This window comes from Nerophis lumbriciformis, linkage group LG22 (genome assembly GCF_033978685.3).
Source record: "Nerophis lumbriciformis linkage group LG22, RoL_Nlum_v2.1, whole genome shotgun sequence".
Lineage (NCBI taxonomy): Eukaryota > Metazoa > Chordata > Actinopteri > Syngnathiformes > Syngnathidae > Nerophis > Nerophis lumbriciformis.
This window is the reverse complement of record NC_084569.2, coordinates 4,915,849-4,932,602: the sequence shown is the minus strand read 5'-3', so window position 1 is coordinate 4,932,602 and position 16,754 is coordinate 4,915,849. Positions and strand designations below refer to the sequence as shown.

Sequence of the window (16,754 nt, the reverse complement as noted above, 5' to 3'; positions counted from 1 at the left end):
CAAAACACTCCATCAACGTTTTAAGATGCACACTGCAAGTATACATATTATGTAGTAACAGACACCTTTATAACAATATGTAATATGTACAATATACACACTGCATGTATATATATAATGTAGTAACAAACACCTTCATAACAATATGTAATATGTACATTATACACACTGCAAGTATATATATAATGTAGTAACAGACACCTTCATAACAATATGTAATATGTACAATATACACACTGCAAGTATATATATAATGTAGTAACAGACACTTTCATAACAATATGTAATATGTACAATATACACACTGCAAGTATATATATAATGTAGTAACAGACACCTTCATAACAATATGTAATATGTACAATATACACACTGCAAGTATATATATAATGTAGTAACAGACACCTTCATAACAATATGTAATATGTAAAATATACACACTGCAAGTATATATATAATGTAGTAACAGACACATTCATAACAACATGTAATATCTACAATATACACACTGCAAGTATACATATCATGTAGTAACAAACACCTTCATAACAATCTGTAATATGTACAATATACACACTGCAAGTATATATATAATGTAGTAACAGACACATTCATAACAATTGGGAGCTGATCATACAGCCGTGCTGTTTCACAGTGAAGCAAGGTGGCTCTCCTGGGGGAAAGTGCTGTCACTTGCCCTGTCTTGCCAAATGCATAGCTCCTCCTTTTTTTTTTTGCAGAGATTGCAAAGTGGCACTTTTATTTTATTTATTATTGAACTTGATGCAAGTTATTTGATTTATTATTGAACTTGATGCAAGTTCTAACACTTTTATTTGATTTATTATTGAACTTGATGCAAGTTATAACACATTTTTGATTTATTATAGAACTTGATGCAAGTTATAACACTTTTGTTTTATTTATTATTGAACTTGATGCAAGTTATAACACTTTTTTGATTTATTATAGAACTTGATGCAAGTTATAACACTTTTGTTTTTGATTTATTATTGAACTTGATGCAAGTTATAACACTTTTATTTGATTTATTATTGAACTTGATGCAAGTTATAACACTTTTTTGATTTATTATTGAACTTGATGCAAGTTATAACACTTTTTGATTTATTATTGAACTTGATGCAAGTTATAACACTTTTTTGATTTATTATTGAACTTGATGCAAGTTATAACACTTTTTTTGATTTATTATTGAACTTGATGCAAGTTATTTGATTTATTATTGAACTTGATGCAAGTTATAACACTTTTTTTGATTTATTATTGAACTTGATGCAAGTTATAACACTTTTGTTTTATTTATTATTGAACTTGATGCAAGCTATAACACTTTTTTTGATTTATTATTGAACTTGATGCAAGTTATTTGATCTATTATTGAACTTGATGCAAGTTATAACCCTTTTATTTGATTTATTATTGAACTTGATGCAAGTTATAACACTTTTTTGATTTATTATTGAACTTGATGCAAGTTATAACACTTTGTTTTATTTATTATTGAACTTGATGCAAGTTATTTGATTTATTATTGAACTTGATGAAAGTTATAACACTTTTTTTGATTTATTATTTAACTTGATGCAAGTTATAACACTTTTTTTGATTTATTATTGAACTTGATGCCAGTTATAACACTTTTATTTGATTTATTATTGAACTTGATGCAAGTTATAACACTTTTTTTGATTTATTATTGAACGTGATGCAAGTTATAACACTTTTTTTGATTTATTATTGAACTTGATGCAAGTTATAACACTTTTTTAAATTTATTATTGAACTTGATGCAAGTTATAACACTTTTTTTGCTTTATTATTGAACGTGATACAAGTTATAACACTTTTTTGATTTATTATTGAACTTGATGCAAGTTATAACACTTTTGTTTTATTTATTATTGAACTTGATGGAAGTTATTTTATTTATTATTGAACTTGATGCAAGTTATACCACAGCTGCACAGTTATTTTATTTATTATTGAACTTGATGTTATTTTATGTTATTGAGTTTGAATGTATACAACTTGATGTTCAATACATTTGAAAATGTTAAAGCTTGGCATTAGCGCTCTGTTGGGGCGATGGGGGTAGGTGGGGCTTGAAAACCACTGTCTTACAGAAACCTCAACAGTATTGACAAGACTGGAAACATCAAATTCACACATGAAGAGGAAATGAACAGGACTCTAACTTTTTTGGACATGAAAATCCACTGCAAAGATGACGGCAGTCAAAACATTACTGTTCATCTAAAACCGACACACACCGACCAATATCTACTCTGGACCTCCGAACATCCCACAGCACACAAACCATCAGTCGTGAGAACTCGATGAACGGGCCAACATCATAACAGAAGAAGAAGACAGACAAAAAGAAGAGAAACACATCAAAAATGCATTCAAAAACTGCCAATATCTGACCTGGACAATCAAAAAAGGGGAACAACAAGTAAAAAACAAGGAAAAGAGAACAAAGAAGAAACCCAAAGTAAAACCTGAAATAAAGAACAAAGAGGTCAAAACCTTACTATACATTAGGGGAATAACTGAACCAATGAAAAAAACACAAAATAAACACAACAGCTAAACCGCACACAAAAACAAGACAGTTACTTGTACATCCAAAAGACAAAATAGAACAAGACAAGAACTGCAATGTCATCTACGAAATCCCTTGTAAATCATGAAAAAAATCATACATGGGAGAAACAGAGAGGACATTCAACACAAAAAGAGACATCTGGAAGGTTTACAAGAAGCTAGGGATGTCCCGATCCGATATTTGGATCGGATCGGCTGCCGATATTTGCCAAAAATTGCGTATCGGCAAGGCATGGGAAAATGCAGATCCAGATCCAGTTTAAAAAAAACCTCCGGTCCGTGTTTTCCAACGCACCGATTTAAATAATACATTCCACTTTTCTGCTGCGCCCTAATTTCCGTTCCGCATTTTCCAGCACACCTTCAACACATCCACAGGTCTGTGGATTCTCACGCAGTCGCTTTTAGCGACAGGCTCTTCTCACTCTTTCCTGTGTCTCCCTCTCACAGACAGCAAGCGCACCTTCTTACACACGTCACATACTGTCACGTCATACGTCACATACGTATACGTCCTCCCCGAGCAGAGAGGTATCAGCATGGCTAACGTTAGCTGTGATGCTAGCGCAGCCGTGTGACCAACGTTCTCTCTAAAGTGCGCGCTTGTGCAATTGCGCATTGTTTAAGCGTCCTTTGCGCATAGCAAATCTATGCCACGCACAAAATCAAATAAATAAAATAAGCGCATAACAATTTTCGACACACGGACACGACAGAGAAAACAGTTTTCGTCATCATTGTTCAAATATTGTAATGTCTGTCGAGACGCTTATCTCCATTCGGTGCCACACGTCCACACCATCAAAATGCCGAGGCAAACATTTCCACATCAACACCGTATGAAAAAATTTGTGATTTTTTTAGTTGTGATTTCCTTCTCTGCATGAAAGTTTAAAAGTAGCATATATTAATGCAGTATGAAGAAGAATGTTTTAATGTAGACATGCAAGCCTTGAAAGAAAATTTTGAAAATCAAGACTACATTTCCTGCAAATGGATGCATTTCTACTCTATATTTTAACTTTAGATTTATTCTCATATCAAACTCTTTTGGCTGTCTTTTTGACACTTACATCCAGCGCCCCCCTCCACACCCTGGATTATAAATAATGTAAATAATTCAATGTGATTATCTTGTGTGATGACTGTATTATGATGATAGTATATATCTGATAGTATATATCTGTATCATGAATCAATTTAAGTGGACCCCGACTTAAACAAGTTGAAAAACTTATTGGGGTGTTACCATTTAGTGGTCAATTGTACGGAATATGTACTTCACTGTGCAACCTACTAATAAAAGTCTCAATCAATCAATCAAAACACATAGAATCATCATACTGCTGTGATTATATGCATCAAGTGTTCATTCAAGGCTAAGGCAAAATATCGAGATATATATCGTGTATCGCAATATGGCCTTAAAATATCGCAATATTAAAAAAAGGCCATATTGCCCAGCCCTAGTTCAATGATGCCATTTCTGTTTGTCATGTATAATTTTGTCTATTTTGTGTTTATCCTTGAATAAACAGGTCAGTTTCTTGTTACCAACCATTGTGTATTATTCAAACTCCCCTAATTCAGCTGGCTAGTTGTTATCAAGAGTACTAAAACCCTTTTCAACATGATTCTGACAACTAAGTAGGCTAAATAACTTTAAACTTTAATACATGCTCGGATAGGCCAGTATCGGTTAGTATCGGTATCGGTCAGTATCGGTATCGGATCGGAAATGCAAAAACAATATCTGTATCGGATCGGAAGTGCAAAAACCTGGATCGGGACATCCCTACAAGAACCCTTACCAAAAAACCCCAGGAAATCTTAAAATCAGCCATTTCAGATCATTGCAATATAAATAACCACATCATGGACCGGGACAACGGCAAAATCCTCGGCACAGAAAGTAACACGTTCAAACGATGGAGGCGATCGAACAAATAAGCGGCCCAAGGAAACCATCAATCGGGATTGATGGTGACATGGGACTCCCTCCTCCATTAACCATCAAGCGGCGGGGTAAAAATTCCATCTAATATACCGAAAATATTGTCTGCTTACAAGAAAATTTGAAATAAGAAGACATAATGAACCTTTGTGAGCAATAACAAATTTTACTTATAAGGCACCTTTCTCGGCAATCAACAGCACTGTACAAAAACAAAACAATAACATCAATTGGATAGAAACAACAACAACAAAGATAGATCACATTTACATCCATCCATCCATCCATCTTCTTCCGCTTATCCGAGGTCGGGTTGCATGGGCCGGAAGCTTAAGCAGGGAAGCCCAGACTTCCCTCTCCCCAGCCACTTCGTCCAGCTCCTCCCGGGGGATCCCGAGGCGTTCCCAGGCCAGCCGGGCGAGATAGTCTTCCCAGCGTTTCCTGGGTCTTCCCCGTGGCCTCCTACCGGTCGGACGTGCCCGAAACACCTTCCTAGGGAGGCGTTCGGGTGGCATCCTGACCAGATGCCCGAACCACCTCATCTGGCTCCTCTCGATGTGGAGGAGCAGCGGCTTTACTTTGAGCTCCCCCCGAATGACAGAGCTTCTCACCCTATCTCTAAGGGAGAGCCCCGCCACCCGGCGGAGGAAACTCATTTCGGCCGCTTGTACCCGTGATCTTGTCCTTTCGGTCATGACCCAAAGCTCATGACCATAGGTGAGGATGGGAACGTAGATCGACCGGTAAATTGAGAGCTTTGCCTTCCGGCTCAGCTCCTTCTTCACCACAACGGATCGATACAGCGTCCGCATTACTGAAGACGCCGCACCGATCCGCCTGTCGATCTCACGATCCACTCTTCCCCCACTCGTGAACAAGACTCTGAGGTACTTGAACTCCTTTACTGGGGCAAGATCTCCCCCCCAACCCGGAGATGGCACTCCACCCTTTTCCGGGAGAGAACCATGGACTCGGACTTGGAGGTGCTGATTCTCATCCCAGTCGCTTCACACTCGGCTGCGAACCGATCCAGTGAGAGCTGAAGATCTTGGCCGGAGGAAGCCATCAGGACCACATCATCTGCAAATAGCAGAGACCTAATCCTGCAGCCACCAAACCAGATCCCCTCAACGCCCTGACTGCGCCTAGAAATTCTGTCCATAAAAGTTATGAACAGAATCGGTGACAAAGGGCAGCCTTGGCGGAGTCCAACCCTCACTGAACGTGTCCGACTTACTGCCGGCAATGCGGACCAAGCTCTGACACTGATCATACAGGGAGCGAACTGCCACAATCAGACAGTCCGATACCCCATACTCTCTGAGCATTCCCCACAGGACTTCCCGGGGTACACGGTCGAATGCCTTCTCCAAGTCCACAAAGCACATGTAGACTGGTTGGGCAAACTCCCATGCACCCTCAAGGACCCTGCCCAGAGTATAGAGCTGGTCCACAGTTCCACGACCAGGACGAAAACCACACTGTTCCTCCTGAATCCGAGGTTCGACTATCCGGCGTAGCCTCCTCTCCAGTACACCTGAATAGACCTTACCGGGAAGGCTGAGGAGTGTGATCCCACGATAGTTGGAACACACCCTCCGGTTCCCCTTCTTAAAGAGAGGAACCACCACCCCGGTCTGCCAATCCAGAGGTTTACAGTGAACATGAATTGATTAACGTGGACCCCGACTTAAACAAGTTGAAAAACTTATTGGGGTGTTACCATTTAGTGGTCAATTGTATGGAATATGTACTGTACTGTGCAATCTACTGATAAAAGTTTCAATCAATCAATCAATCAATCAACAGTCAGGAACAGGTGTGTTTTGAAATGTGTGTTCCTACTTTCGGATACAAATGCGAGTGTGTTCTAATCATGGCAGACTTGGTAATATACAACAAAAATTACTATTTCTGGCACTCAGCATCAAGGGTTGGAATTGGGGGTTAAATCACCAAAATGATTCCCGGGCGCGGCCACCGCTGCTGCTCACTGCCCCCCTCACCTCCAAGGGGGTGGAACAAGGGGATGGGTCAAATGCAGAGGACAAATTTCACCACAGCTAGTGTGTGTGTGTGATAATCATTGGTACTTTACTTTAACAAATGGGGAGTCACAACTGTATCTTTTTTGAAGCTGAATATACAGAGACTGAACTGTTGCTTATAGTAACGAGCATGGAGGAAGTGTGAAACGTTGGCGCAGACGGAACCCGAGAGAGTGAGGTCGGCGTGACTTTGTCGCTGTGAACGAGGAACTTGGAGCAATGCTATTTTGACATAAATGGAGTGCTTACACATAATAAACAGGAAAAAAACATCCCAAGCCGGCTGGACCAAAGAGACAACTGTCACTAAAATATTGATCATGACACCCGTTATGTGTGTTATTACAACTACAGTACATACGCTATCGAGCTAGCTGTGTACAAACAAAACATGAAATGTGGGCTAATACTTGACGAATACTGCAATATGATTGTTCATGTTTTTCAGCCAGCATAAATCGGTGTCTGATCGCATTGTGTTGTGCATTACAAACTCAAAAGCGATTTTGGTGCTGACATAGAAGCTCGGTTATCTCTTGCCGTAGTTAGCTTACGGTAAATACGGTAGCAAGCCCATGTGTTAGTACGCCAGAAAAACATAAATGAGAGTTAAAAATTTGGTTACAATTGCGTAACAGTATGTAAATATACTTTTCATCATTTTTATAAGTCCTTTCTTTATGCAGTATAATTGATTCATAATGTTTTGTAATCAGCCTGACCTAAGCCTTGATAATAATGACCGACCAAACAGAAGAAGTCTGTAGCTTAAGTCATAGAGAACTCTCTTTAGCGCAAAACTGATAACTAAAGTGGTGGAGATTTATTTTCATTTAATTGAAAGTTTATTTAACAAGCATATGTATTATTATTTGTTAATAATTTAGAAAATAAAACAAACAAAAAACATTTATTTAATTAGCATATGTATTATTATTTGTTAATAATTTAGAAAATAAAACAAACAAAAAACATTTATTTAATTAGCATATGTATTATTATTTGTTAATAATTTAGAAAATAAAACAAACAAAAAACATTTATTTAATTAGCATATGTATTATTATTTGTTAATAATTTAGAAAAAAAAACACCAAAAAAACATTTATTTAATTAGCATATGTATTATTATTTCTTAATAATTTAGAAAAAAAAAGCCTTGATAATAATGACCGACCAAACAGAAAAAGTCTGTAGCTTAAGTCATAGAGAACTCTCTTTAGCGCAAAACTGATAACTAAAGTGGTGGAGCTTTATTTTCATTTAATTGAAAGTTTATTTAATAAGCATATGTATTATTATTTGTTAATAATTTAGAAAAAAAAAAAAAAAAAACATTTATTTAATTAGCATATGTATTATTATTTGTTAATAATTTAGAAAATAAAACAAACAAAAAACATTTATTTAATTAGCATATGTATTATTAGTTGTTAATAATTTAGAAAAAAAAAGCCTTGACAATAATGACCGACCAAACAGAAAAAGTCTGTAGCTTAAGTCATAGAGAACTCTCTTTAGCGCAAAACTGATAACTAAAGTGGTGGAGCTTTATTTTCATTTAATTGAAAGTTTATTTAATAAGCATATGTATTATTATTTGTTAATAATTTAGAAAAAAACAACCAAAAAAACATTTATTTAATAAGCATATGTATTATTATTTGTTAATAATTTAGAAAATAAAACAAAAAAAAACATTTATTTAATTAGCATATGTATTATTATTTGTTAATAATTTAGAAAAAAAAACCAAAAAACACATTTATTTAATTAGCATATGTATTATTATTTGTTAATAATTTAGAAAAAAAAGCCTTGACAATAATGACCGACCAAACAGAAAATGTCTGTAGCTTAAGTCATAGAGAACTGTCTAAAGTGCAAAAATGATAACTAAAGTGGTGTAGCTTTATTTTCATTTAATTGAAAGTTTATTTAATAAGCATATGTATTATTATTTGTTAATAATTTAGAAAATAAAAAAAAATAAAAAAAATATTTAGTTAGCATATGTATTATTATTTGTTAATAATTTAGAAAAAAAAAGCCTTGACAATAATGACCGACCAAACAGAAAAAGTCTGTAGCTTAAGTCATAGAGAACTCTCTTTAGCGCAAAACTGATAACTAAAGTGGTGGAGCTTTATTTTCATTTAATTGAAAGTTTATTTAATAAGCATATGTATTATTATTTGTTAATAATTTAGAAAATAAAACAAAAAAAAAACATTTATTTAATAAGCATATGTATTATTATTTGTTAATAATTTAGAAAATAAAACAAACAAAAAACATTTATTTAATTAGCATATGTATTATTATTTGTTAATAATTTAGAAAAAAAAAGCCTTGACAATAATGACCGACCAAACAGAAAAAGTCTGTAGCTTAAGTCATAGAGAACTGTCTTAAGCGCAAAAATGATAACTAAAGTGGTGGAGCTTTATTTTCATTTAATTGAAAGTTTATTTAATAAGGATATGTATTATTATTTGTTAATAATTTAGAAAATAAAACAAAAAAAAAACATTTATTTAATAAGCATATGTATTATTATTTGTTAATAATTTAGAAAATAAAACAAACAAAAAACATTTATTTAATTAGCATATGTATTATTATTTGTTAATAATTTAGAAAAAAAAAGCCTTGACAATAATGACCGACCAAACAGAAAAAGTCTGTAGCTTAAGTCATAGAGAACTCTCTTTAGCGCAAAACTGATAACTAAAGTGGTGGAGCTTTATTTTCATTTAATTGAAAGTTTATTTAATAAGCATATGTATTATTATTTGTTAATAATTTAGAAAATAAAAAAAAATAAAAAAAATATTTAATTAGCATATGTATTATTATTTGTTAATAATTTAGAAAAAAAAAGCCTTGACAATAATGACCGACCAAACAGAAAAAGTCTGTAGCTTAAGTCATAGAGAACTGTCTTAAGCGCAAAAATGATAACTAAAGTGGCGAAGCTGTATTTTCATTTAAATTAAAGTTTATTTAATTAGCCTATGTAATATTATTTGTTAATAATCAATATTAAAAATTAAAAAAAAAAAACACGTTCATTTAATTAGCATATGTATTATTATCTGTTAATTTAAAAAAAACGTTTTTTTTTAATTAGCATATGTATTAGGCCCTGTGATGAAGTGGCGACTTGTCCAGGGTGTACCCCGCCTTCCGCCCGATTGTAGCTGAGATAGGCTCCAGCGCCCCCCGCGACCCCAAAGGGAATAAGCGGTAGAAAATGGATGGATGGATGGATGTATTATTATTTGTTAATAATTTAGAAAAAAAACAAAAAAAAACATTTATTTAATTAGCATATGTATTATTATTTGTTAATAATTTAGAAAAAAAAAGCCTTGACAATAATGACCGACCAAACAGAAAAAGTCTATAGCTTAAGTCATAGAGAACTGTCTTAAGCGCAAAAATTATAAATAAAGTGGCGAAGCTGTATTTTCATTTAAATTAAAGTTTATTTAATTAGCCTATGTAATATTATTTGTTAATAATCAATATAAATTTTTTTTTAAAAACACGTTCATTTAATTAGCATATGTATTATTATCTGTTAATTTTAAAAAAAACGGTTTTTTTAATTAGCATATGTATTAGGCACTGTGATGAAGTAGCGACTTGTCCAGGGTGTACCCCGCCTTCCGCCTGAATGCAGCTGAGATAGGCTCCAGAACCCCCCGCCACCCCAAAAAGGGACAAGCGGTAGAAAATGGATGGATGGATGGAGTATTGTTGGCATTTTTTGAATGCATTTTTAAAGTGATTTAGAGTTTGAATTGATTGCTCCCATTAGCTGCATTGTTAGTCACCTACAACCAGCCCATTTTTGCAAAATAGAATGCAGAAAGAAAAAAAAACTTTTGTCTTCTTGTCTCTCGTAAGGATTGTAGAATAGGCAGAATAAAAAATAAATAATTGCAGTTCCCCTTTAAAGAGAAACACCTTAGCAGAAAACAGAACACTGAAGCTAGACTTTTTTTGAGTGAGCACCCCAGCTGGAGAACGTCACAGTGCACCAGTACATATTGTAGAGTTGTATCTTTTGAGGGAGGTTCATGGAGAGTGTTCTTAGACATTACTATAAACATTCTCTGCAGTAAACGCTGCAACTCTGCGTGATCTTTCACCTTTCCTCTCCAGTTTGTGGATCATCTCCTCGGATTCCTTCTGCTGAGTCCGAAATAGAGTTGTCAACTCTTCAATCTCCACATTCTTTCGGTCCAGAATCTGGTTTGGAGTAAACACAAACGTTAATATACAGGATACATACCTGCCAACTTTTGAAATCAGAAAAACCTAGTAGCCAGGGTCCAGGGGCCGCAGGCCCCGGTAGGTCCAGGACAAAGTCCTGGTGGGAGGCTCAGGCTTCGCCCCCCGACGCAAAATGATTATTAGCATTCATCCATCCATCCATCCATCTTCTTCCGCTTACCCGAGGTCGGGTCGCGGGGGCAGCAGCCTAAGCAGGGAAGCCCAGACTTCCCTCTCCCCAGCCACTTCGTCCAGCTCCTCCCGGGGGATCCCGAGGCGTTCCCAGGCCAGCCGGGAGACATAGTCTTCCCAACGTGTCCTGGGTCTTCCTCGTGGCCTCCTACCGGTCGGACATGCCCTAAACACCTCCTTAGGGAGGCGCTCGGGTGGCATCCTGACCAGATGCCCGAACCACCTCATCTGGCTCCTCTCGATGTGGAGGAGCAGCGGTTTTACTTTGAGCTCCCCCCGGATGACAGAGCTTCTCACCCTATCTCTAAGGGAGAGCCCCGCCACTCGGCGGAGGAAACTCATTTCGGCCGCTTGTACCCGTGATCTTGTCCTTTCGGTCATGACCCAAAGCTCATGACCATAGGTGAGGATGGGAACGTAGATCGACCGGTAAATCGAGAGCTTTGCCTTCCGGCTCAGCTCCTTCTTCACCACAACGGATCGATACAGCGTCCGCATTACTGAAGACACCGCACCGATCCGCCTGTCGATCTCACGATCCACTCTTCCCCCACTCGTGAACAAGACTCCAAGGTACTTGAACTCCTCCACTTGGGGCAAGATCTCCTCCCCAACCGGAGATGGCACTCCACCCTTTTCCGGGAGAGAACCATGGACTCGGACTTGGAGGTGCTGATTCCCATCCCAGTCGCTTCACACTCGGCTGCGAACCGATCCAGTGAGAGCTGAAGATCTTGGCCGGAGGAAGCCATCAGGACCACATCATCTGCAAATAGCAGAGACCTAATCCTGCAGCCACCAAACCAGATCCCCTCAACGCCCTGACTGCGCCTAGAAATTCTGTCCATAAAGGTTATGAACAGAATCGGTGACAAAGGGCAGCCTTGGCGGAGTCCAACCCTCACTGGAAACGTGTCCGACTTACTGCCGGCAATGCGGACCAAGCTCTGACACTAATTATACAGGGAGCGAACTGCCACAATAAGACAGTCCGTTACCCCATACACTCTGAGCACTCCCCACAGGACTTCCCAGAGTACACGGTCGAATGCCTTCTCCAAGTCCACAAAGCACATGTAGACTGGCTGGGCAAACTCCCATGCACCCTCAAGGACCCCGCCGAGAGCACAGAGTTGGTCCACAGCTCCACGACCAATAGCTTCAGTTTCTTCTTCAATTTCGTTTTCACTACCTGCCTCCACACTACAACCATCCGTTTCAATACATGCCTAATCTGTTGAATCGCTTAAGCCGCTGAAATCCGTGTCTGAATCCCAGCTAATGTCGCTATATCTTGCTGTTCTATCCGCCATGTTTGTTTGTGTTGGCATCACTATGTGACGTCACAGGAAAATGGACGGGTGTATATAACGATGGTTAAAATCAGGCACTTTGAAGCTTTTTTTTAGGGATATTGCGTGATGGGTAAAATTTTGAAAAAAACTTCGAAAAATAAAATAAGGATACTAATTTTTAATGGTTTTAACCCTTCTGAAATTGTGATAATGTTCCCCTTTAAGAGAAGCAAACGTGCGATCGCAGCTATTTGGGATACAACACATCTCAGACGGCAACATAGGTTTGAGATAAGGCCTGGAAGAACGGCAGCCTGGTGGGATATGTTTGTCAACGAGTGTGTTGTGCCAGCTGTACGGCAAGAGAACTTTCCAATGTGCAGGTCAGCTGTGATTCTACTTAGTGAAAAACTTTGTCCATTTGTCGAAGGAAAGACAACGACAGACTACGAAAAACAGCGAATACATTTGGACTGGCAAAGCAGATAATCAGTTATTGTCCGCGATGTATGTCGAGCGATTACTCAACGTCTAGTTTTGTACTCCATGAAGCCATGAAGTGGTTGCGGTCGTTGAGTACATTCCTTAGGTGGCTGCGGTGTAAATGAGTAAAATGGCACCTGAACACAGCATCTGTGCAGAGACGCCGCTAACTACATTTACATGATGCCGGACATCTGTGTGTAATTAGTACATTAGACCCTAGAGGTTTGAAGCAGTGGTGTGAAAACAAAAGCGACAAATCTTGGTTCAAAAGAATCAAAACTGTGAAGACCTTTTTTTGAATACAAAAACAAGTATTAACACAATCTAACAATTTTATGGCTGAAAAAAGCAGAAAAATAGTGTTTTGCCATCAATTTGTTCTAGTTACAGCACACTTCTTTGTATAAAAGTGAAAGTTCTAACACATTTAGGAATACATTTTTTCCTATTTGATAATCCCATGCAGTGAAAATATCAAACAGCCAAATGTTTGTTTCATCTGACATCACATGGACAAAGATAAAACCTTCTGGAGGAAAGTTCTGTGGTCAGATGAAACTAAAATGGAGCTGTTTGGCCACAATACCCAGCAATATGTTCGGAGGAGAAAAGGTGAGGCCTTAAAGGGGAACATTATCACAATTTCAGAAGGGTTAAAACCATTAAAAATCAGTTCCCAGTGGCTTATTATATTTTTCGAAGGTTTTTTCAAAATTTTACCCATCACGCAATATCCCTAAAAAAAAAAGCTTCAAAGTGCCTGATTTTAACCATCGTTATATACACCCGTCCATTTTCCTGTGACGTCACATAGTGAAGCCAATACAAACAAACATGGCGGATAGAACAGCAAGCTATAGCGACATTAGCTCGGATTCAGACTCGGATTTCAGCGGCTTAAGCGATTCAACAGATTACGCATGTATTGAAAGGGATGGTTGTAGTGTGGAGGCAGGTAGCGAAAACCAAATTGAAGAAGAAACTGAAGCTATTGAGCCATATCGGTTTGAACCGTATGCAAGCGAAACCGAGGAAAACAACACGACAGCCAGCGACACGGGAGAAAGCGAGGACGAATTCGGCGATCGCCTTCTAACCAACGATTGGTATGTGTTTGTTTGGCATTAAAGGAAACTAACAACTATGAACTAGGTTTACAGCATATGAAATACATTTGGCAACAACATGCACTTTGAGAGTGCAGACAGCCCAATTTTCATCAATTAATATATTCTGTAGACATACCCTCATCCGCGCGCTTTTCCTGAAAGCTGATCTGTCCAGTTTTGGAGTTGATGTCAGCAGGCCAGGGAAGCTAGGGTCGATAGGGGGTTTAGCTCGCTCGTCTGCGGGAACAAACTGCCGCCATTGCTTGCCGTGCTACCGAGGTCCTTTGTCCCTGAATTGCTCACAACACTCCGGCAGATTCAATGGGGGTCTGGCGGCAGATTTCTTTGACTTTATGGTTGGAAATGCATCTGCTTTGAGTGTCGCAGGATATCCACACATTCTTGCCATCTCTGTCGTAGCATAGCTTTCGTGGGTAAAGTGTGCGGAACAAACGTCCAATTTCTTGCCACTTTGGCATCTTTGGGCCACTGGTGCAACTTGAATCCGTCCCTGTTGGTGTTGTTACACCCTCCGACAACACACCGACGAGGCATGATGTCTCCAAGGTACGGAAAACAGTCGAAAAAACGGAAAATAACAGAGCTGATTTGACTCGGTGTTTGAGAAAATGGCGGATTGCTTCCCGATGTGACGTCATCGCTCCGAGAGCGAATATTAGAAAGACGTTTAATTCGCATACCTGCCAACTTTTGAAATCAGAAAAACCTAGTAGCCAGGGTCCAGGGGCCGCAGGGCCCGGTAGGTCCAGGACAAAGTCCTGGTGGGGGGTTCAGGCTTCGCCCCCCCGACGCAAAATGATTATTAGCATTCAGACAGGTTAAAATGTTGCTAAAACCATCACTTTTCTATCAGTCACAGTGACTTTTCAAAACAAAAATATTACAGCAAAAATCATATGGGTTGATTGACATGTTTATTCTGTAAGCTAACTTCAATAGTTTGAAATTATTTTGACAGTTAATGCCAGTTATCCTGTCAACCTTTCACAAGACTTCAATTTGTTAATTGAAAGTATAAACAGTATCAACACGTTTTACAGTAAACAAATGGTAAAACAGTACTAAACAATTCCATTAAAAAAAAAATTGGTGTCATTATTAACCTTCTGTCCAAGCTTGTATAATCTACTGCCTTGTTCAATTGTAAAAAATATTCTGTGCCTAAAATTCACATTTCTATCACAATTATCATACTGTAAACATGGTAAGCTAACTTCATTAAAATTAATAGTCCTGTCAATAGCATGGAATTACAATTCAAATGTAGTTTTTTTTGTAAGCCTTTCAAAAGAATTCAAAATATGAAAAATGAATGAAAATTAATTGAAGCCATCAGACACTTGAAAAGTGGCACATCACATCTCTAATGTAATCATTTGAACTTTTCAACAGAAATAGCACTGCAAAAATATTAAGGACATACTTCTGTATTTTGGTAGTTATGCTGTCAACATTTAACAAGATTTCTTCAACTTGGACTTGAAAGCATAAATAGTATAAACACTTTTAACAGTATAACAGTACTAAACAATTCCAATAGATAACATTGGTGTCATTACCTTTTTGTGGCTAAAATCCGAAAAACGTTGAAAGTTTTCCACTTGTATCGCTAGCAACGGCTTTAGACTTGTGTTTTTTTGTCCCAACGTGGTCTTTTACATCGCTAATTCCTCCGTGTCCGATCGAGAAATCTTGTCTGCACAAGGTGCAATTCGCGTAGTTTTCACCCTTTTTGGAACGGATAATTATTCCCGGATAGGCTTTTGAATATTCTTCACGGAATGACTGCAGTTTTCTTTTCGGTTTAAGACTCGTTTGCGCTTTTTCTCCGGCTGATTCCATGATCGTTCGCTCGTTTGGAAACAATGGCAACTGGTGCCTCATGCTTGGCAGCGGTGCTATAAATAGCCTCGCGCATGGCATTCGGAATGGCTCGATAGGAAGTTACGGGAAGCAGGTCGAATGTCATTGTTGTTACGCGATTTCGTGAATAAAACTTTAAAAAAAAAACTTTTTTTTAATTAATGAAAAACCGTATTTTTTATCACTGCAACCGTAACCCGGAATAGGTTGATGAAAACCGTACTAATTACGGGAAAACCGGAGTAGTTGGCAGGTATGAATTCGACAAAATTCACCCATTTAGAGTTCGGAAATCGGTTAAAAAAAAAAAAGGTCTTTTTTCTGCAACATCAAGGTATATACTGACGCTTACATAGGTCTGGTGATAATGTTCCCCTTTAAACTACAGGAACACCATCCCTACCGTCAAGCATGGTGGTGGTAGTATTATGCTCTGGGCCTGTTTTGCTGCCAATGGAACTGCTGCTTTAAATGGTGTCATGTCTGTGTAATCATGTTTTGTTTTAAGTCATGTTTTGTTTAGTTTCTGGCTTTTCACTCCTTTGTCTTGTTTGCATGATTACCCATTAGTTTCACCTGTTCCACGTTTGGACTCATTGTGCACTCTTGTTTGTCACCATAGCAACCATTAGTTTTCACCTGTCATGTCACGCACCTGTTTCACGTTTAGAGTCACACACCTGTTTTCGTTAATCATGTCTGTGTTATTTAAGCTTTTCATTTTCTGTTGTTCGTGCTGACGACCTACTGTCATGACTTGGTTCTGGGTGTTTGCTTTTCCGGGATGCAACGGAAAGTTGGCACGGGCGAGACGGGAATGAAGGTACATGATTTATTTATATTTATCAAAAAAAAGGAATAAACAAAAAGC

At 37.8% G+C, this 16,754-nt stretch overlaps 1 protein-coding gene across 3 annotated transcripts in view; it reads right to left on the bottom strand.

Moving 5' to 3' along the window:
• The window catches only part of cep112 (centrosomal protein 112), a 473,259-nt gene that overhangs the window by 375,351 nt on the left and 81,154 nt on the right, over positions 1-16,754 (bottom strand). For all 3 annotated transcript variants that reach the window (XM_061974375.1, XM_061974374.2, XM_061974373.2), the window contains one exon: positions 10,794-10,893. In XM_061974375.1, coding sequence (XP_061830359.1) covers positions 10,794-10,893 — 100 coding nt within the window. The remainder of the gene's footprint in view (positions 1-10,793; positions 10,894-16,754) is intronic.